Source organism: Rhinolophus sinicus, linkage group LG03 (genome assembly GCF_036562045.2).
Source record: "Rhinolophus sinicus isolate RSC01 linkage group LG03, ASM3656204v1, whole genome shotgun sequence".
Lineage (NCBI taxonomy): Eukaryota > Metazoa > Chordata > Mammalia > Chiroptera > Rhinolophidae > Rhinolophus > Rhinolophus sinicus.
The window spans coordinates 136,466,227-136,488,535 of NC_133753.1; the positions used below are offsets into that span (position 1 = coordinate 136,466,227).

Sequence of the window (22,309 nt, forward strand, 5' to 3'; positions counted from 1 at the left end):
TTTTGTTGTTTTTGGTTTATATACCACATATCAGTGAAATCATATGGTTCTCCGCTTTTTCTGTCTGACTTATTTTGCTTAGCATCATATTCTCAAGATCCATCCATGTTGTCACAAATGTTCCTATATCATCTTTTCTTACCGCCGAATAGTATTCCATTGTGTATATATACCACAACTTCTTTATCCATTCATCTATCGAAGGACATTTTGGTTGTTTCCATGTCTTGGCCACCATAAACAAAGCTGCAATGAACATTGGAGCACACGTGTCTTTATGGATAAATGTTTCAGATTTTTTGGGTAGATAGCCAGGAGAGGAATTGCTGGGTCATATGGTAATTCTATTCGTAATTTTTTGAGGAACCTCCACACTGCCTTCCATAACGGCTGCACCAGTCTGCATTCCCACCAACAGTGTATGAGGGTTCCTTTTTCTCCACAGCCTCTCCAACACTTGTTACTATTTGTCTTGTTGATGACAGCCATTCTGCCTGGGGTGAGGTGATATATCATTGTGGTTTTTATTTGCATTTCTCTGATGATTAGTGATGTTGAGCATTTTTTCATATGTCTATTTGCCATTTGTATGTCCTCTTTGGAGAAATGTCTCTTCAGGTCCTCTGCCCATTTTTCAATTGGGTTGTTTTTTGTTGTTGTTGTTGAGTTGCATGAGTTCCTTGTATATTTTGGATATTAGCCCCTTATCGGAGGCACTGTTTGCAAAAATCTTCTCCCATTCAGTTGGTGACCTCTTTATTTTGTCGATGGTTTCTTTTGCTGTGCAGAAGCTTTTAAGTTTCATATAGTCCCATTCGTTTATTTTAGCTTTTACTTCCATTGCCTTTGGAGTCAAATTCATAAAATGCTCTTTGAACCCAAGGTCCATAAGTTTAGTACCTATGTTTTCTTCTATGCAGTTTATTGTGTCAGGTCTTATGCTTAAGTCTTTGATCCATTTTGAATTAATTTTGGTACATGGTGACAGATAGCAGTCCAGTTTCATTCTTTTGCACGTGGCTATCCAATTCTCCCAGCACCATTTATTGAAGAGGCTGTCTTTCCTCCATTGTATGTTTTATGCTTCTTTGTCAAAATTATCTGTCCATATTTATGTGGTTTTATTTCTGGGTTCTCAATTCTATTCCATTGGTCTATGTGTCTGTTTTTCTGCCAATACCATGCTGTTTTGATTATTGTAGCCCTGTAGTACAAGCTAAAGTCAGGAAGTGTGATACCTCCATTATTGTTCTTTTTTCTTAAGATTGCTTTGGCTATTCGGGGTCTTTTGTGGTTCCAAACAAATCTGATGATTTTTGTTCTACTTTTTTTAAAAATGCCATTGGGATTTTGATGGGGATTGCATTAAATCTGTGTATTGCTTTGGGTAATATGGCCATTTTAACTATGTTGATTCTTCCAATCCATGAGCACGGAATGTCTTTCTATTTCTTTGTGTCTTCTTCAATTTCTTTCAAAAATGTCTTATAGTTTTCAGCATATAGGTCTTTCACATCCTTGGTTAAGTTTATTCCTAGGTATTTTATTCTTTCTGCTGCAATTGCAAAAGGAATTGCTTTTGTATTTCTTTTCCTGAGATTTCATTGCTAGTATATAGGAATGCAATGGACTTTTGTACGTTGATTTTGTAGCCAGCAATTTTACTGTATTCGTTGATTGTTTCTAATAGCTTTTTGGTGGAGTCTTTAGGGTTTTCTATATATAGCATCATGTCATCTGCAAAGAGTGATAATTTAACTTCTTCATTCCCAATTTGGATGCCTTTTATTTCTTTCTCTTGCCTGATTGCTCTGGCAAGGACTTCCAACACTATGTTGAAAAGCAGAGGTGATAGGGGACAGCCCTGTCGTGTTCCTGAACGTAGAGCAAAGGGCTTCAGTTTTTCACCATTAATTATGAGATTAGCTGAGGGCTTGTCATAGATGGCCTTTATTATGTTAAGGTATTTTCCTTCTATACCTATTTTATTAAGTGTTTTAATCATAAATGGATGTTGTATCTTGTCAAATGCTTTTTCTGCATCAATTGATATAATCATATGATTTTTGTCCTTTATTTTGTTTATGTGATGTATCACATTGATGGATTTGCGGATGTTGAACCATCCTTGTGTCCCGGGAATGAACCCCACTTGGTCGTGATGAATAATCTTTTTAATGCATTGTTGTATTCGATTTGCTAGAATTTTATTTAGGATTTTTGCATCTGTATTCATCAGAGATATTGGTCTGTAGTTTTCTTTTTTTGTGTTGTCCTTACCAGGTTTTGGTATCAGGGTGATGTTGGCCTCATAAAATGAGTTAGGGAGTACTGTCTCTTCTTCAATTTTTTGGAAGAGGTTGAGCAGGATTGGTATTAGATCTTGCTTGAAGGTTTGGTAGAATTCACTAGTGAAACAATCTAGTCCCAGACTTTTGCTTTTGGGAAGGTTTTGGATGACTGATTCAATTTTGTTACTGGTGATCGGTCTGTTTAGATTTTCCAGTTCTTCATGGTTCAGCCTAGGAAGGCTATATGTTTCTAAGAACTTGTCCATTTCTTCTAGGTTATTGAATTTGGTGGCATATAGTCCTTCATAGTATTCTTGGATGATCCTTTGTATTTCTGTGGTGTCCGTGATAACTTCCCCTTTTTCATTTCTGATTTTGTTAATTAGTGTCTTCTCTCTTTTTATCTTAGTGAGTCTAGCCAAGGGTTTGTCAATTTTGTTAATCTTTTCAAAGAACCAGCTCTTTGTCACATTAATTTTTTCTATTGTCTTTTTGTTCTCTATTTCATTTAGTTCTGCTCTGATTTTTGTTATTTCCTTTCTTCTGCTGACCTTGGGTTTCACTTGTTCTTCTTTTTCTAGTTCTTTAAGGTGTAACATGAGGTTATTTATTTGGGATTTTTCTTGTTTCTTGAGATAGGCCTGTAATGATATAAATTTCCCTCTTAAAACTGCTTTTGCTGCATCCCAAAATTTTTGGTAGGATGTATTTTCATTGTCATTTGTTTCTATGTATCTTTTGATCTCTCCTCTAATTTCTTCTTTGACCCGGTCATTCTTTAAAAGTATGTTGTTTAATCTCCATGTATTTGTGTTTGTCCTGCTTTCTTTTTGCAGTTGATATCCAATTTCAAAGCCTTGTGATCAGTGAATATGCTTGGTATGATTTCAATCTTCTTAAATTTGCTGAGGCTGATTTTATGTCCCAATATATGGTCTATCCTTGAGAATGTTCCATGTACACTAGAAAAGAATGTATAGTCTGATGTTTTAGGATGAAGTGCTCTATATATGTCAATTATGTCCATTTCATCTAATGTGTCATTTAGGGCTGCTATTTCGTTATTTATTTTCTGTTTGGATGATCTATCCATAGCTGTCAATGATGTATTTAAGTCCCCTAGTATAATTGTGTTTTGGTCAATTTCTCCCTTTAGTTCTGTTAGTAGTTGCTTAGTATATTTAGGTGCTCCCTGATTGGGGGCATAAATATTGATGACTGTTATGCCTTCTTGTTGTATAGTCCCCTTTAACATTATGAAATGTCCATCTTTGTCTCTTGTTATCTTTTTCACCCTGAAGTTTGTTTCATCTGATATCATTATGGCTACACCTGATTTTCTCTGGGTACCATTTGCTTGGAGTGTCAATTTCCACCCTTTCACTTTGAGTCTATGCTTGTCCTTGTAGCTGAGATGTGTCTCTTGGAGACAGCATATGGTTGGGTTTAGTTTTTTGATCCAATCTGCTATTCTGCAGCCTTTTTTTTCTCTCTCTCACATGGTAGTGCTATGTTTTCTCTGCACTATTCCAGCTTCTCACAGAATGGGGGTATTCCCTGGGAGATGGGCTTCTCCTCTGTTAATGGTTCGCCTGGGTCACAGGATGCAGTGTCCGTGTGGGTATGCGGAGAGCTTTTGAAGTTCCAAAGCTCTTCCTGCACCAGATTCAGAGCCTGTATGTTTCAGCAGTTCTGTTTACTCCTGCAGGGATCCACCCAGATAGGTGGGGCCAGGGGCAGGGTGAATTGTGAGCTGTGGCCCAGAGAAATGGCGGTGACCATCACCGTAGCTCGTCCTGCTTCCACAGCTCCCTCCCCTTTGCTGGAACTAGTTGGGCTGTGAATCTGTGTCTGCAGTCCACAGTTCTCAGAACAGCAAATATTCTGTTCTTTTGATCTGACACTGCTACTGTTCCACTTCTAGCACAGGGCAGGTGGGGGTGGGGTGAGCTCTGGCAGGGTAGGGAGGGGGTGGCTAGTCTCAGTGCCTAAGGCTTCCGTTCTCTGCTTGGCAGTGAGGGCTTCAACCACTGTTTTCAGCCTTCTTCCCTCAGTCTTTTCTCCGAGGTCTCTGCCATGAGCGTTGGGTTCAGCCATGTTATATGTTGCCCCCTCAGCCCTGTGGGCCATAAACGGAGCCCTAGCAGTCCGAGTTCTTCCCTCTCCTGCAGCTGCGGTAGTTCTGGGATGCAGGGAACTCGGAGCACTGAACTAAGTCTGCATCCTGCACTCACATGGCTCTGTCTCTGCACTTCTCCCGTCCCTCCTCCCCCGCTTGCGCGATTCACCCACCTTTAGGTGAATTCAGTAGTGGGCCTCTTCGTCTTGCCTGTCTGTTGTGCAGGGAGTCCTTTGTGGAGTTATTGTTGTTCGATTAGTTGTAAATTCCAGGGGAGCTTTACAGAGGCTCACCTCACGCCACCATTTTGATCCTTCTTGATTTTTAATGGTCGCAGAACATATTTTTATTTTTTATAGTCATATTTCCATAAATGTTTTAGACCACGTAATATTATTTCTTTGGAGATTGAGTGTTAGATTTTGTTTCATATTAGAAGCAAGAACTTAATTTCCAGAAATATTTTTTTCTGCTAAGTTTATACCTTAAACTAACTTCTTAATGTTCCGTGATTTCTAATTAGGGACACTAATTATAAAGCAACTCCAACTCCATTCTGATAGGAAGACGTATTTCTTGGCCATTCTAAATTGTACTTGAGCTTAAATCCCAATATCATCATAGCCTTATACCTTCATAGTTTCAATCAGATATTACTTTTCATTTCTCTAAATTTCTGTAGGCCAATTAGTTTAGTAACAAGTCAAATCATGAGATGGAGGCATCATGGATTAACAAAACTAACCTGAGATTTGTAGTCAGATATTTTCTAGCTGTGTGACTTTGGACAAATTACTTAATCTCCATGATTATAAGTTGTTTCCTCATCTTTGAAAATGGGGATAAGATCCACCCTACAGAGCTGGGTGCACGTCTTGAACACTTAATGATTGGTAGGGATTTACAAATAACAATTACTATATTATTTCTGCCTTCCAATATATCTCACTTAATATTGCCTTAACTTTTACTTTACCTATGTTTAACTTTTCACTTATTTATACATTTTCTCCTCTAATTTCTGTGGCTATGATTATGTCTTTGGATATTCCAAAACACAACTTAACATATGATAGGTACTGAAAACATTCATTCATCCATTCACTCATTCATTCACTCATTGGCTTCTATTTGTGTCTAAATAAGGGGTGCTGAGGATACAAAGATGGATATGTTCTTGCCTTGGATCATTTTGTAACTTTCCTCTGTGATAGCATTTTTAAAGCTGTGTGGTAACATCTAAGCCTCTGCATTTACTCCATTGACCAAATACTTCTTTATTTTCTTATAAATCACTATCAATTAGACAGCATCAGCAGCAAGGGCTATCTAGGGGAGTGATTGGTAGGTTCTGCCTGTGCCAAACCCTTGCTAGAAGGCAGCTTTATGTCACGATGGCCCAAACTTGCTCTCTAAGTGCTAAGTGTTGGCTTTGGTCATTACTTAGCTAAGCATCTGACTAAGACCCTTCTTGAAAAAGGAGGCTCAATGCAGGGGCTCCAATTACAGACTGTGTGTCTCCTTTTTCAGGTTTAGTGATCAGTGCCAAAGTCCTAGAAATCACTAGCAAACCCGCAGACAGTATCATGGCTTTTAAGTTCAATGTAAAATGTGTTTAAATGACCATTTAACTTGAATTTTTTAACATTTCTAAATGGGAAAATTGCTCAATTAAACTTACCCTTTAATGTTATTAAAATGCTTTTAATCCCTTTGATCAGAGAAAGTTATTTCTTTTCCAAAAAAGAAGTAAGTCTATACCCCGTCTACTTTGATTTGACAATGATCCGGTTAATAATAATTTTTTTAAAAAGAGCCCTACCTGCCTTACTTTCTCTTGAAAGTACTTGTAATACTTTCTCTTTGAGAAAAATAAATTTGCAATACAAAAGGTTAATATCCCTGACGTGAAGGAATCCTATAAATTGATTAAAAAAAAAAAAAACGATGAAAATCACAGTATGAAATTTGACAAATGATAAGAATGGGCAATTCACAGAAAAGAAAATACAAATGGAGAAGGGAATGAAAATCAAAAGAAGAGATGTTATTTTTCATCTTATAATTGGCAAATATTAAAAAGAGAGCATTCAGTGTTGGTGAGAATGTTGAGAAAGATCTCATATACTGTTAGCGGGAGTGTAAATTTTAAAAAAGAAATTTATAAAAATTAGTAAATGTGTAAACTCTTTGACCTAGGAATCTTGGCTCTAGAACTAAAAGCCCCTATAGCTAAGGTTATCTAAGGATGTACACATGATAATGTTTTTGTTTGTGGTAGCCATAAACTGGAAGGAAGTTATTATCTATCAATAAGATAAATGGTTGAATTAATTATGGCATATCTGCAAGTTAAAATATTATGCATTTTTGAAAAATATTATTAGGATAATATTCACCGATCTAGAGAGATATCCAAGCTATAGTGGAAAAAAAGCAAATTATTGAGTAATGTCTACAGGATTTACTTTAAAAACTCATGCCTATAATGTGTGACTTATATATACACATATATAATATACATGTAATATATAAATATATAAATGTATATGTAAGTATGGATATATAGAGGATGCCAAAAAATGTATACCCATTTTAAGAAAGAAAAAAACTATTAAATTGTAATAATATATACCAATAACGAAAGATGAATACAAGTCACATTTGACTTCTGCAATTACAAGAGGTGCTTAAAGTGGTTGCCATCAGCATCCAGACACTTCTGATTATGGAGTATAACTGCTTGAGTAACGTGGACCAAGGTCTACTTGTATACATTTTTTTGGCATCCCAGCATATGTGTGTGTGTGTGTGTGTGTGTGTGTATGCACACACACAAAGCATCTTCTTTCTGTTACATATTTATATTAACAAGGAAGAAATTGTGGAATGATACATCCCTGGTGTTAGCATTGGTTACACAAGGAAGCTGAGGTGGTGACCTCTTTTTTCATCTTTGTTTTATTTTGTTAGTTATAATGAATGCATATTACTTTTTAATTAAAAAAAGATGGAGAAAGTTTAAATTAAAAAGACTCAATTGTGTAAATTGTGTAATTCAGTGACTTATTAGAGCTCATAAATATTTGCCTGGGGAAAAATCCAGTTTATAAACTTACTGTTACCTACTGTTAATACTAATGAAATTTTAAGACTTCATCATTTCAAATGAGAAATGATTCAAGTTTATACTATTATAAAAGTACCCAGACTCAGATTTAACTATTTAGATTATTTGTCTATAAGCCCATTTCCCACAGGACTGAAGATGAAAAAAGTACACAGCATCATCAATAAAGCAATTAACCCTAGATCTTAAACATCTCCTATACTCCTCTTTTCTTTTTTTTAAATTAAAGTTCATTGGGGTGACAATAGTTAAAGTTACATAGATTGCAGGTATACAATTCTTATACACCTCTTTTCTATTTGTTAATATACTTCATCTCTTTAAGCCAGTCCATTTCAGATTATAAGTCCAATTTCTCCCCCAATAAAATCAATTCTTAAACTGTATTTCTAGAAACACTTTACTTTTCTACTTCTCCTTTGGACATTTTTCTTAATTCAAAGCGAAAGCGATTAGATGAAACCCCACATGTATTTATTGAGCATTCTCATTGTGCTAGAATTTAAGAACCTAGATAGGCTTTTTTAGAGTATAAATAAAGTGGGTATTTTCTGTTTATTCAAGACATCTATTTCTCTGAGTTTTAGTGATGACTACTGTTTTTCATCAATTCCTAGGGCACACATACTTCCCATTTTAATATCTATGAAATTGGGAGCTGTCTTAAAATGATAGTATCTTCCGGTGTAATTGTTAGCTTCATGTTTTAGAAGTACAGAAACAAAATGGTACATCTTATAGTCAGTGGCACTTAGAGTTCATGAAATATGGTGGAGATGGAGAAAAATGGAGAAAGCAGAGTATGATCAGAATATGAGATTTGACCAAGGCATTAAACCTGAGTAATGTGGGACAGACAGGAAAAAGAACAAGGGTAGAGGGGGCAGTAAGGTAGTATCATCCAAATGACTAGAATGTTCTTTTGCCTATACCAGGATCCCAGGAAGTGGTGGTCATTTAAACAAGAAAGGAGGATTTGAGGATAAGGAGGCCCATAATTTGAATGTTTGTGGAGTCTTGTCTTATTTACTGCTTTCTCCATTGCATAGGGGAAAAACTCAATTTAAGATGGGTTAGAGACCAGTCTTAACAAGGGATAATGTAAAAGAACAAGCAGAGGATCTGAGAAGAAATCTTAGAAAAGCTTTTAAGAAAAGCTTGTGTAATCAGAGGTGTTTTACAAATTACTTATAATCTTGTGGAATCAATGTATATTCAGTAGTGCTTTAACATTGAGGCATTGCAATATACAATTAATGATAAATAAAATTCCTTTATAGGAAAGGTTTGAATGAGTATATCAATTCAATTGAGTTATTATGCAAAGAGAATGACAAAATTAATATTAATATTCTTTTATTATGAATATTGCATAAGTTACTTTAGAGTATTCTGTACATCAATTTGTTGCTGTTCCTTGGCCAGGTTCATATTCCTGGAATAGGTTTTTATTTAATGCCAATGTGTTCATTAGACAAAACTCTTTGGAACGCATTGAACAGAATTAAAAATCTTCCATTCACTTACTTGAACTCCAAAAGATTCATTTCGCGGCGGTAATCCCCCTGGACCGTCTTTAAATTTGAGATTTGCTCAGAACTGGAAGCCTCTATCTTCCCTAAGAGCTGCATTACCTAATCAAAGGACAAAAGGGAACTTTTTGCGCGTGTGCACAAAATCACTAGCACTTACATTAATTATATTTTATTCCTAAAGGAGCCAGGAAACAGACTGGAACCTAAAGCATGTTTGCATTTTTCAAAGGAATGATTCAACAGTTACAGAACTATCTCCAGGGAAAGAATAATAAGGGAGTGTTCCTTTCTGCTATCTATAATGTTCTTTTGACAATAGACTACTAATGATAGAAAAACAACATACTACTGATATCAGTTTATTTGTCAATGTGTTAATTTTACGATTTCTTCATTCTGTCTTCCAATCACAACGTAAGCCACGATATCCTCTAGAACCCCCAGGTCCTCAGTGTACATTAGGTGGCCAGTGGTAAATGCTCACCAAATACTTATTTAATGCATGTTTAAATGAACAATTAGGCTCTGAGAAAAACACACATGAGTGGCCTAATATTAGGCCTCAGGAACTTGTAGGTAGGACTCTGACATGAGCACAAGTGAATCCCAAGTGAAATGATTTAGGCATATAAACAATTCCAGTCCTGGAAGTTAGGATAAGAGTGCTTTGCACGTGCCAGAAACATTGAGGAAGTTCCTTTAGGTAAAAGGACTGGATTGGAAAACAGATGCAGAGTGGCAGCACATAATCACGACTAAACTAATCACTGTTAAGCGGAATGAAACTAAATGACAGCTCTGGCCAAACAGAATTCAGCTCCTGAAACAGAAGGTCCTATGGAGGAGAGTGGGCACTTAACAAAATCAGAGCTTTCTTAGAGAAGGAAGAGGTGAATAATGGAAGGGTTTGAATAGATAAATGTTGGGTGGGCAACCAATAATACATGAATGGCTATTTATAGGAGGTGCACTTAAGACAGGATTGTTTTAATAGTGAAATAATAGGCAAATATGCAAATACATGCCTGGCAAAAGTGAAGAAAAAGAAAGTAGTCAGAGCAATTGGTAGATAAAAATGTTATTCAAGACGAAACATGTTAAATGGACAAAGATGGTCATTTTTGTAGATGAAGAAATAGAATCCACAGTAAAAAATAGAGTTTTGGACCTTTATTTACCTTATATGTTGAACTAAAAGAAAACAGCTATAGAATTACAAGGATAAACTAACAGATAATAAAAACGCAGAATATACACATTCTTTTAGAACATGTACAGAACTTTACTTTCTGGCCACCAAAAAAACCAAAAACCAAAAAACAAACCCTCAAAATATTCCTAAATCTAAAACTGGTATATACTGTTATATACAACAGATTTTAATTATTATGAGATAAAATTAAAAATAAATACCAGCATAAAAATACAAAGAGTACTTAGAGGAAAAAACCAACAACAATTCTTCTTAACTGTTCAATTAAAAGAAAAATACAGCATATAATTGCAAAATTTCTAGGAAACAATGAGGACATTACATATCAAAACCCAGGGTATATAGTGATAAAGGAATGCTCAGGAAAAAGTCACAGCCATAAATGTAGAAATACATATGGTTCAAAAAGTTAGAAAAAGAACAGCAAAGCAAACTGCAGGAAAAGCAAAAGTGACAAAAGCTTAAATTGGTGAGATGGAAAACAGCATGGAAGCAGAATTTTAAAATACATACATTAAAAGAGTGGTTCATTGGAGAACAATCAGTATAGTTGTTAAGCCATGACTACCCTAACTAATCAAGGGGAAAAAGAGAACAAATAAAATGATAGAATGGCAAGGGTAAAAAATAAAAGTAGAGGAGGTTAAAACAATCCTAAAAGTATTTTTGCACTACTTTATGCTAATAAATAAATTTCAAAATTTGAGTGAAACAGATATTTTTTCCAAGAGAAAATAATTTACTAATGCTGACCCTTGAATAGCTAGAATGTTTCAACAGACCAATTTCCATAGAAAAAAATTGAGCAGAGATATCAAAGAACTCTTCCTTCCTTTAAAGCATCATGCCCAGATAATTTCAGAGGCAAAGCCGCCAAATTCTTATAAAACAGAAAATTATAATGCTCTTTAAACTGTTACACAGCATAGAAAAAGTAAGAAAAACTTCCGAATTATTTTTCTGAAGTCAGTTCAACATTGATTCCAAAATCTGAAAAGATTGTGTACACATAAAAAAAACCCAGAGACTAATCTCATTTGTAAACATTGATGCAAACTTTTAAAATAAAATAGCAGCAAACAGTATCCCGCAACACACACACAAAAACCACATCATAATCAAGTGTAATTTATTTTTTAAAAAGCAAGGATGGTTTTATAGCAGGAAATGTATTAATATAAATAACTATGTTAGTAGAACTTAGGAGAAAACTCACATGATTATTTCCACAAATGCTGAAAAGGCACTTGGCAAAATTCCTAATCATTTTTTGTTAGGAAGAAAAACAACCTCTGTAAAATAGGAATAATTATGTATTAAATATGTTTATTATTCCCTGTGATAAGGGAAACACTGGGGGCATTTCTGTTAAAGTCACAAGAGTAGGATGCCCACTTCCTGACACTGGTATTTAATATTAAAGCAATTAGACAAGGGAGAGAAATAATGCATATGAAAATGGGGAAAGATAAGGGAAATGGGAAAAGATTATTTTAAAATGTGATTATGTGCCTGGAAAAAACCTGAAAAATTATTATTATCAACAATAGAATTCACTGAGTTAGTAGAGTATAAAATTAATATAGCTTTCATGATATACAACTAACAACCAGTCAGAAGATACAATGAAATCCATTACAATAAACTAAAGTGAAACAAAGATAAAATATCAAAATATATTTAAGAAGAAATGATAATGATGCCAAAACTGTATGAGGAAAATCTGAAACCTTTCCTAAAGGAAATAAAAGCAAACCTGAACAAATGGGATGCACGCCATGTTCTTAGATGAAAGCTCAGTATTGTGACTATGTCCATGCTAAAGTTAATTTATACATTTAACATGTTTTTAACAAAAATTAAATATTTTATTTTTGCTTCATTTGCTGGAACTAGATAGGTTGATTTTAAAATCTTGTGCAAAAACAATTATCACCAGGAAAAGGGAAAAAAGAAAGCACTAGCGGGTGGGCCGGTTGACTCAGTTGGTTAGAGCACAGTGCTCATAACCAACTGAGTTGGTTCAATTCCCACATGGGCCAGTGAGCTGTGCCCTCCACAACTGGATTGAAAACAACGACTTGAAGCTGATGGGTCTTGGAAAAAAGCACTGTTCCCCAATAAAAAAAAAGAAAAAAGAAAAAGAAAAAGAAAGCACTAGCAGAGATTAGCCCTACCAGATATTAAAAACACTATGAGCCTTCAAAAATATAATAACTAAGCTACATCCTATACTAGGAAAAACACCAAATCAAGAATTTAAATATAAACAATAAAGCATTGAAAATGTTAGAAGGAAATATGAGCAATTCTTTCAAGCCTTTGTAACTGTGACTTAAAATTCTAGAAGCCACAAAAGAAATGACTGATAAGTTCAGCTACAAATAGAGAACATATGCATGTCAAAAGACAAGTGACAAATTGGAAAAATGTATTTGCAGCTCATCTTATAGAGAAAGAGCTTATTTCCCTAACATAAAGAGCTCCTAGATATTGAGAAGAAAAATAAAAATAGGTCAATAGGAAAATGGTGAAAAGACATGAACAAACTGCTCACTGAAACAGAAATACAAATAGCTCTTAAATGTATGAAAGATGCTCAACCTCATTCATAATAAGAAAGGCTTATTAAAACACGGAGATGCTGTTTTTCCTATAAGAATGATAAAATTCAAAAGCCGATCATTGGTGAGGCAATAGGATTATGGAACAATAAAATCGCTGGTTGATGTGCAATATGATTAAGGTCCCACAGAGAACAAGATCTTTCAAAATAAACACATGTACCTTTGACCCAGCAATCCCGCTTCTGGTATTTATCCTACAGACATACCTACACACATGCAAAATGCCACAAATGCAAGGTTATACACTGCAGCATTGTTTGAAAGAGCAAAATGTTGTAAAGAACCCAAATGTTTATCACGAGTCTAGTTAAATGAACTACTGTATACAGAGGGAGAATCTGCAGTCGTTAAAAACGAATGAGGAAGCTCTCCATGTCCTGATAGCGTGGCTCTCCAAGATATATTTGTTTAGGTAAAAAAAGAGACAGATGTTTTGTAATATATATCTATATCTGTATGTCATCTATATCTACATATCTATATCTATGTACATAGATATAGATACATAGATACATAGATATAGATATATAGACACACACTCACATATATATATAATGCTATTTTTTGTGTAATAAAGGGGAAATAGGAATATATATATATATTTGCATTTGCGTCTATCTGCATAAAGGCATACTGAAATGATCCATAGTAGACTAATAAAAATGTTTACCTATGAGAGGCATAAAAGTGTGGTAGTTGTGACAAAGGTGGGAGTGAAAATTCTCAGGGTATATTGCATAATTTTGATTTTTAGACCATGTATTACCTATTTTTGTTTTTGTTTTGTTTTTAAACTGAGAAAGAGAAACTATAGTCCAGTGTCACTTTTGAATTTAGGTGCAAAATAAAATATTACACAATGACTGCATAGCTTTCGCTTTAGAAATACAAGAATGTTTCAGTATTGGGAAATACAGTAACATAGCACATTAGAAAGCCAAAGAAGTAAACAAACAAACAAGCAAACACCCAAACCAAGAAACAACCAATATGGTGTTGTAGGCATTCGTTGACATCTAAAAGGCCTCAACGTTGATAAATATTCGGTCCCAATAAAAACGGATAGGAACTGATGGATACCACCTTCACAGGGCTAACAATGTATCACTCAAATCAACAGCCAACAACAAACAACAAACACATTCCCAGTACAGTCAGGAACCAGATAACTTGCTTCTATGACAACTTTTATTTAACAGTGTCCTGTACGTTCTGGTCAAGGCCTTAAGGGAAAAGTAATGAGGAGTTAAATCAGAAAACCAGAGGTAAAGTTGTCACAATTTGTTCTTGACATGATGGACTATCTTGAAAAACGAAGAGAATCAATCAGAAAAGTATTAGGACTAATTAGATGGGTGCATACGGGAGTGGACCAGGGGACACTGATGGGACTGGAGTAAGCCGTGTGCCTCTGTGAACGTTCCCTTCTTGACAAACTGGCTCCCAGAAACAAATAATCACACACCACACGTTCATCTCCCCCAGTGCCCAAAAGACTTCTACTTTGTTCTGCCCCAACGACTTCCGAAGAGACGTGCTTGCTTCCTGTAAGGCATGTGACAAAGTGGGGCACAGAAGGCTTTGCACTGGCTTCTTCAGTCAAGCCACTAGCTGGGAAGATGAGAAAGGGGAGAGACATTTCAGGCAGAAGAGAATAAGAACAACATGGAGGCCATGCAATATCTTGGAGTGAGCGGGGACTTCCCTGCAAAGTAGTTCAGTATCACTGTGTACAAAGCATGAGCCCCAAGGCACGGGGTGAACTGAAGAGAGAAGCAGGGGCCGGTGTAGAAATGGCCTTGAACCTCCAGGCCAGTGGTCCTATATATTATTTTCTAAGAGACATAACCGATGGCAGGGATGTGCCATGATCAACTCACATTTATGTTGGGACTTTAATAATAATAGCTACCATGGGAAATTCTTTTGCTTTTAACCCCTGGTTCTATAGTTTTGAGGGGAACTCAGAGAGGAAGGAAATAATGACAATGGTAAAATCAAGTGGTACACTTAATTGGGTGGGTGTGTTGGAACATAGGACTCACTCATTAAATATTTGTTGATTGAACTGACAATACTAATGGTGTGTATGCATCAGCTGTCATATTTAAACCCTGTGGAAGAAAAGAGTTCTTTTGAATAATTACCACTTGACTGGGCATTTTGATAAACTGTACTGATCGGACTTCTGGCAGTAACACATAATATAAGTATTCCAACTATTTTCAGTTACCTTCATATCCAAGTTCTTCGAAACAGTTTCTACAGCAGACATGAGCTCTTGAATTGTTTTTTCAATTTGCTGGTGCTCATGCCTGATGAAATGCATATCTCCAGAAAGCTTCACAATGCTGGAATCACATCTAGTGGCAAGATGGAAATTGGTTGTGAGATCAATAGGTTCATAACATTTGTTACTACTACAGTAGGGTCTGTGTATTCATTTGATGGCAAAAGTTCTAAAGTTCTTTGAATAATGAGTTGGTAGATGTAGGAGCATATACAGGACTCTCCTTCTTCATTTTCCTCTTCTCTTCCTGATGGGAGAGAAACCAGGTTGGATATTAACACTCCGGCCCAAATCAGAGAATTGACTTGGAGTAGATGAAGACACTGGAATGGAGTTGGAAATTGGGAGGAAATTTTTAGCCTGCTGTGTTAACTCAGTTATAGAAGTGCCAGCAGATTTTCATGTTTTGGGAATATTCCATGCTGCGTATGGTAAGGCAAAGTTGAAAGTTTTTCCTCTTCTATGTCGTACTTTGAATTTATTTTTCTCCTATTAGCCTCTTTCCTTGGCTCCCAGATTGGTAATTCTCTTCTGGTTAGAAAAAATGTCCTGGCCCACCCAAGTCTTTTAACGCATTTTCAAAACACAATTTCCCTCCTCTTAGCTCCACTCAAAATGCCTGCTCCTTGAGTGGTCTCAGTCAAGTGTTGTCTTATATTAGGACAAAAATAATTCACACTAACACAGGAATAAAGCTTTGGCCCTTAAGTTGCATTTGGTAATTTAAGGAAGGAAACTCTGATGATACGGGGGCTGGAATGAAAGATTAACCATCTTCCCAGCATGTCAGGGAACTCCACACCACCACACCACTCAGGCCTCTCGGGAGAGCAGGTTACATATTGTGTGGACCACATGTTTCAATATGCTCCTATGTGTGTGAAAGACAGGAGAGAGAATGCTGATGGCTGCATCTTTTCTACAGGAATGATCAGAGATCCCTTTGAAGTCTGTCCTTTTTTTAAAGTAACTGTTTAGACGGTCATCAAATAATATATATTAGGAAATACATTTTCTTGTTATCATACTAAGTGCTACACATATTGTTTGTTTTATGACTGTCAACATTATTAGGACCCAGAAATATGTTTCTTAAGACTTTTTTGGTGCCAATATTGAGCCAAAGGTGAGTTAGGATGGTAATTTTGCCTGAGCAATCCCTTGAAGGGACGGATACCAGGCGACTGTGGTTGCGGGTGGGGAGACTGCTGGGAAGAAAAATTTAAAAAGTAAATAAATAAGGAATTAATCTAATCAAAATGGGAGCTGCATGGTATACACCAATGTCATGATCAAAAGCCATTTCAGACATTTGTATACATAAAATGCTATTGTCAGAACAACTTCTATTTTTGGTTAGAATATTCTCCCGTGAGTCCACATTCAGACCCCCAAAGACTACACAGGAGTAGTTGCTGCTGCCACTCACTCCCTCACACTTCTCCCCCCACCCCCACCTTGTCTCCCACCCTCTGGGACAGCTGGTCTGTGCAGTGTAGGCTGGAGGTTAAGGATTTGGTCTCTGGTGTCAGATAGACCAGGCTTTGGATCCAGATTCTGCTGCTCTCTAGGTTTGTGAACTGCGACAAGTTTCTCAACCTCCATGAGGGGGTAATGATGCCGAGATCCCTGCATGTAGCTGCACTGTTTGTCCACCACACAACTCCAGGGCCTGCCAGACATAGGTGCTGATGTGACTTGTGTCTCCCGGAACACTGCATGTACCCAAACCCATATGTAGCTGTCCTGAAGAGTGATACTTCATAGGGTTATTTAAGGATGAAAGGAGGTAATGAATGAAAGCATTTAGCCAGTACCTGGCACAGAGGAAGCACCCACACAAGATCAGCAGAATGTCACTTAAACATGGTAATGTTATCCTCTTACTTAAATTCTTCCCATGGCCATTGATAACCTTCTACATAAAGTTCAAACTCTTTATCTGGGCCCACAAGATCTCTTATCATCCAACTCTGGAACACTTCTCTAGCTTTATCTCCCAGTCTCTCATCTCTCGAAATGCAAATCCCAAAATACCAGAATTAAAATACTTTTCTCAAAGGTAGGCCCTTGAACATGTCACAGTAGTTCATCCCTTTGTTCTTTTGCACATTATTTCTTAAATGTGACGTGTTTCTTTTCCACTCTTCCTTGTCTAGCTAACTGCTACCAAGCTTTAAAAACTCATCTCAAATTTCACCTCCACCAGGAAGCGTTCCCAATGTCCCCAGCTGATCTGGATAGTCCCCTAATACCCCAGGCTTTCATTATAATGCTCACCTCATGGCTTATATTTGTGGCTTGTTTTCCCAGGTAGACTGTAAACAGTTGTGGAAAGTGGACTACGTTGCTGAATCCCTGAATCCTAGCACACTGCCTGGCATATGGTAAGTGCTTAATATATTTTTGTTGAATTGAATGGAGAAGTTTGTCTTACATGTTAATCACCTAATTCTTATTTGGTTATTAACACTTCAGAGTGATTTACAAGATGGAGGTAGGGGTATTCCAGGATTGAGGAAAGAGGTGCAGAAGATGTAGCAATGGGAAGGTGTTCATGGTCAGCCATTCACAAATTATCTTTGCTGTGTCTACCCGAGTAGTCCTGCCACTGTGAACGCCTACAGATTTTGATTGAGTTGTTACCATTATTCTTTGGATTTAGAAATCTCGTACAAAAGATGTTATTCAAAATTTTATCCATTGGCAGTAAATCCCTTTGTTAGACTTATATATGTAATTCTTACATATTTTAATGTTTTAATAATTATAATTTGACACCTCTGGGGATTTTATAAGTGGTTATGAGGGTGTGTCTTTGTATGGATGTTGGCATTTGCACAGTTGAAGTCTGTCGAGAAGACTCTTGTCACTTGTGGATCAAACTGGACACACCGTATGAGGGGACTTTTATAGAAACCTTGGGTCTTAGGTAGCATGAGCTTTTTAAATTCTATGACACACTTTCTCAACTACTATCTCATCAGTTTAGCTTAATGTAAAGACAGTGTCTTGTTTGGAACTTGTTTGGAACAATAAGGAACTTATTTGGGAATGAGAATTCAGTGGCCAAGAACTGACTGCTACTAAATGTTAGTTAATGCTGTTTCTCACCTGGCGACTCGTCCTCGAAGGTCTCCAACTCCTTGAAGGTGTTTGGTGTTTAGCTCCTGTACTGCAAAATTAGTTCCTGTGGCTGCCTGATCTCGAACTCTTATTTGGTCTTCTAAAATCTGTAATATTAAGGAAAAATTCCCATTAATTTCCCATCACACGTAAGAAAATATTATTCAAAGCTGAGGTTACAAAATTGAATGCATTTTCAAGTTAGGCTAATAGTATAAATGAGTGAGAGAGTCCTATGTCAGAGAGAGGCCATCCCTGCCTTATCCCAGGAAGGCACTGGTGGCTTACTTCCAACTGATCGTTGCACGTGAGAACAATGGTCTAACAGTGTTTCAACAGAAGCCAGAAATCTGGATTTTATGTTAAATATCTCAATTTTAAAATATTGACATCTTATTCAAAAGCTTTTAAAAACCCTATGTGGGCCATTCAAAACATATTTATTGTGCTGTTTGGCCATGGGTTGTCATTTGGCCATCGTTGATACAAAAACTTTTCATTAAAACCTATTTCAGGATTGGTGGTAAGTTTAGAAAAAGGGATCTTTCATACGCATTAGGCAATACCCTTTACAGATTGAATCAGGAAACAATGAAGGTAATACAACACAAAATCTGAACCAAATGTTTCACAAGCACGGAGTGAAAAAGGTTTGTTGTTCTAAACCTTTTTAGAGAAAATGAGAGATTTATAGCTCAACTGTCTTCAGATATTGTCCTTGAGTATCCTTAGTCATGTCTTCATTAAATCTGGGTGTTCTAAAATAGAGCTGACTCTACATCAAGTTGGTGGTCCCAAGAACAATACTTTCTAATCTTTTGCACTCATATATAAATATTAATTTAATAATTGAAAAAAATTTGCTTGTCCATAGGAAAAAAATTACATCATATTTAACATTCAAACAAATTGCAATGTAAAGTGAGGATACATAAAAATAATTTGTATTTACTCAGAAAGAAAGTGAGAGTATAGGACTTTGGAAAACACAAATAAATTTGTGATGTGGGAAAACATTCGAGTTTAGTTGCTATATTTGACCGAGGCCTGAACTACGTTTAAACGTTGTATTTATGAATTTTCTGAGGAAAAGAAGGATTTTTGTAGCAAATGAATTATAGAAATTTCAAAGACCACATACAGACTCTTGTCCATTTGTAAGTTGGCAGGTCAAGACAACCTATGCTTTAATTGAAGACATAAAAGTGTCAAAAACTCTAGCTAGAGTTTTGTTTATTTTCTTTTGTGTGTGTGTGTGTGTGTGTGTGTGTGTGTGTGTGTAGGTGTTGTAGTCCAGGTTGCTATAACAAAATACCACAGACTGTGTAGTTTATAAAAACAGAAATTTATTTCTCACAGTTGTGGAGGCTGGACGTCCAGATCAGGGCGCCAGCCTAGTCTGGTTCTGGCGAGAGTCCTTTTGCGGGTTGCAGGTTGCCAGCTTCTTCCGGTGTTCTTACATGGTGGAAGGGACTAGGGAGCTGTGTGGAATCTTTCTTAAGAGGGCACTAATCCCATTCATGAGAGCTCCACCCTCATGACCTAAGCACCCCCCAAAGGCCCCACCTCCTAGTACCACCACACCGGGCATTAGGATTGCAACATATGATTTGGAGAGACATAAACATTCAGACCATAACAGTAGATGTTGTTATGCTTTGTTTTGGTAAAGAACAGTGATGGAAGGGAACTTGCCCTACTAAGTACTAAAATAATCTTACAAAATAAAGATAAGTAAATCAGTATAGCTACATAGATCAATGTAACGTAACAAAGACCTTGGTAAATCTAAGAAAGAAATATGCTATACGTGAAACTCACAAATCAAGAGGGGAGGAAGTCTACAGATGGTTATGGGATCTCTGGTAAGTTATTCAGAAAACAATCCATTTAGATCCCTACTTCATGTCATACATCAGTATAGATTTTGGAAAAGACAGACTATAAATAAATAAAAAGTTAAACCATAAAAATAACAGATAATAGAGATAATTTCATCTTTGAAGAAATTTCTGTTCTTAAAAGTAACGAGAGAAATCACAAAGCAAAATATTGGAACATTTAACTTTATATGAAATGTGTAAAAGTATTTTAAATACAATTAAGATATAAACAAAAAACTGGAAAAACATATATAACAAATGTTATTGTCAAAGGTTTCAGTGGTGTGCTACAAGCAGCATGCACATGTTCGTGACCCCCAATTGTTCATGCTTCTTCCCATCTTCGTGTTCAGTCATGTTGGTGTTTGAAATCAATCAGGTGAGAGTATTTACACCATTGAAATAGGCAAACACTGCAAATTAGATTTGAATCACCCAGAAAAAAATTGTTTGCTGATTATTAAACATTTACCAACATACCACTGATTATTATCCTTAATAAAAAAGCTCTTCAAACCAATACAAATTAAAAAATCACTAAAACCCTCCAAAATAAATTGACTAAAGACATTAACAGATTATTGACAGAGGAAATGCAAATTGTTATAGTCACTTTTAAGAAGTTAAAAAAAAGAGAAAGATCTCATTACTATCCCATCAAATTAAGAAAGATGAAAAACAATAAGTCTCAATGCTGGCATCAGCATAGTGAAGAAAGTACTATCACATAATGCTAATGGAAGTGTAAATAGCTATTAACTTTCTGGAAACCAATTTGGAAACATGCATCAAAAGTTTTCACCGTGTCCATACCCTAGTAATCCTACTTCTAAGAATATGTAGTATGGAAATAATCCAAATGCAGACACATATCTATACACAAAGATATTTCGATATTAGGAGAATAATTAAGCAAATCATGGTGTATGCACCATGCAAAGAGCTTTTAGTGACATATGAAAGAGTTTATGATTTAATTTTATATTAAAGATCCTGCTTACAAATATAGTCTGAGCCTCCTAATTGGAATGTCCAAAAGCACTAGAGTGAGATGCATCTGAGTGTCTGTAGAGATTGCCATTTGGTGGTGGAATTACAAGAAATATTTTTTCCAAGGTTTTAATGTTTTTCTTAAACTTTCAAAATAATTACAATGAGCAAACATTACTCTTACAAGTTTGGAGAAAACGCAATACAGTAATGTTATACATAAAATTCTCATTTCTTTAGTTAAAATAATTTAATTTTAAAATAGCTGGTGGCTTAAAAATTGATATTTTAAAAAGGAACTAGCAATTTAACTACTGCAATTATGGTTGATTAAAAAAATTTTTTTCATGCCTTTTAATGACCCATGTGAGACTTCAACTCACACTTGGATCTATCTGGCCAATTTGCAAATAGGTTGTTCTGGTTAATGAGTTTATATTCTTTTATAATACTTGAATAACATCCATTTCTCTGTAAACTGCTTATAACTTTTTAGTCTTAGTTAGGTCACCTGTTTCTTCATGTTTTAACTATATTATCCATAACCTTTAAAATATTTTCTAATTCAGTTTTCTGCCCAATCAGACCAATCCCCTTCATTTTCACTATATATTCCAAATTCTTAACATGATTGCAAATATCTTGAGATTTTACAATTTTTGGAAAATGTTTCAGCTTTATCTTTTTTCGAACTAATCTAAAATGATGATTATAAGAAAAGAATCTCTTAGCAAGGTTTCCAGAGATCTGGGAACTTTTCTCCTCTTAATGCTAAGAGTATTTTATTGGAGTATGATTGATATGTATTAAAATGTAGCAATCAAAGTCTGTATTTGGATGAATTTTGACAGCTATAATCAACTACATGTGAGCTACCCATATCAAAATATGGAACATTCTATAAGTATTTTGATCTTTCTCAGAATGCTGTTCTCTTCAATTACCAAGAAGTTTTGATTCCTAAATTAGGATCTTATTGCAGTGCTCTGCTATCCTTACTTGATTTCCTCATCTCAAAGGCATGAGCCCCTTATCTCTTGTCACTTTCATGATACTCTATTATGCTTGGAAACACCTTTGACCATTATGAGAAGTGGCATTGACT

The 22,309-nt window shown here is 35.8% G+C and overlaps 1 protein-coding gene across 2 annotated transcripts in view; it reads right to left on the reverse strand.

The window, feature by feature from the left end:
* Positions 1-22,309, reverse strand: part of FAM81B (family with sequence similarity 81 member B) — a 43,672-nt gene that overhangs the window by 6,148 nt on the left and 15,215 nt on the right. For both annotated transcript variants that reach the window (XM_019727991.2, XM_074328706.1), the window contains 3 exons: positions 18,320-18,438; positions 15,149-15,278; positions 9,068-9,174 (listed from right to left, as the gene is read on the reverse strand). In XM_019727991.2, coding sequence (XP_019583550.2) covers positions 9,068-9,174; positions 15,149-15,278; positions 18,320-18,438 — 356 coding nt within the window. The remainder of the gene's footprint in view (positions 1-9,067; positions 9,175-15,148; positions 15,279-18,319; positions 18,439-22,309) is intronic.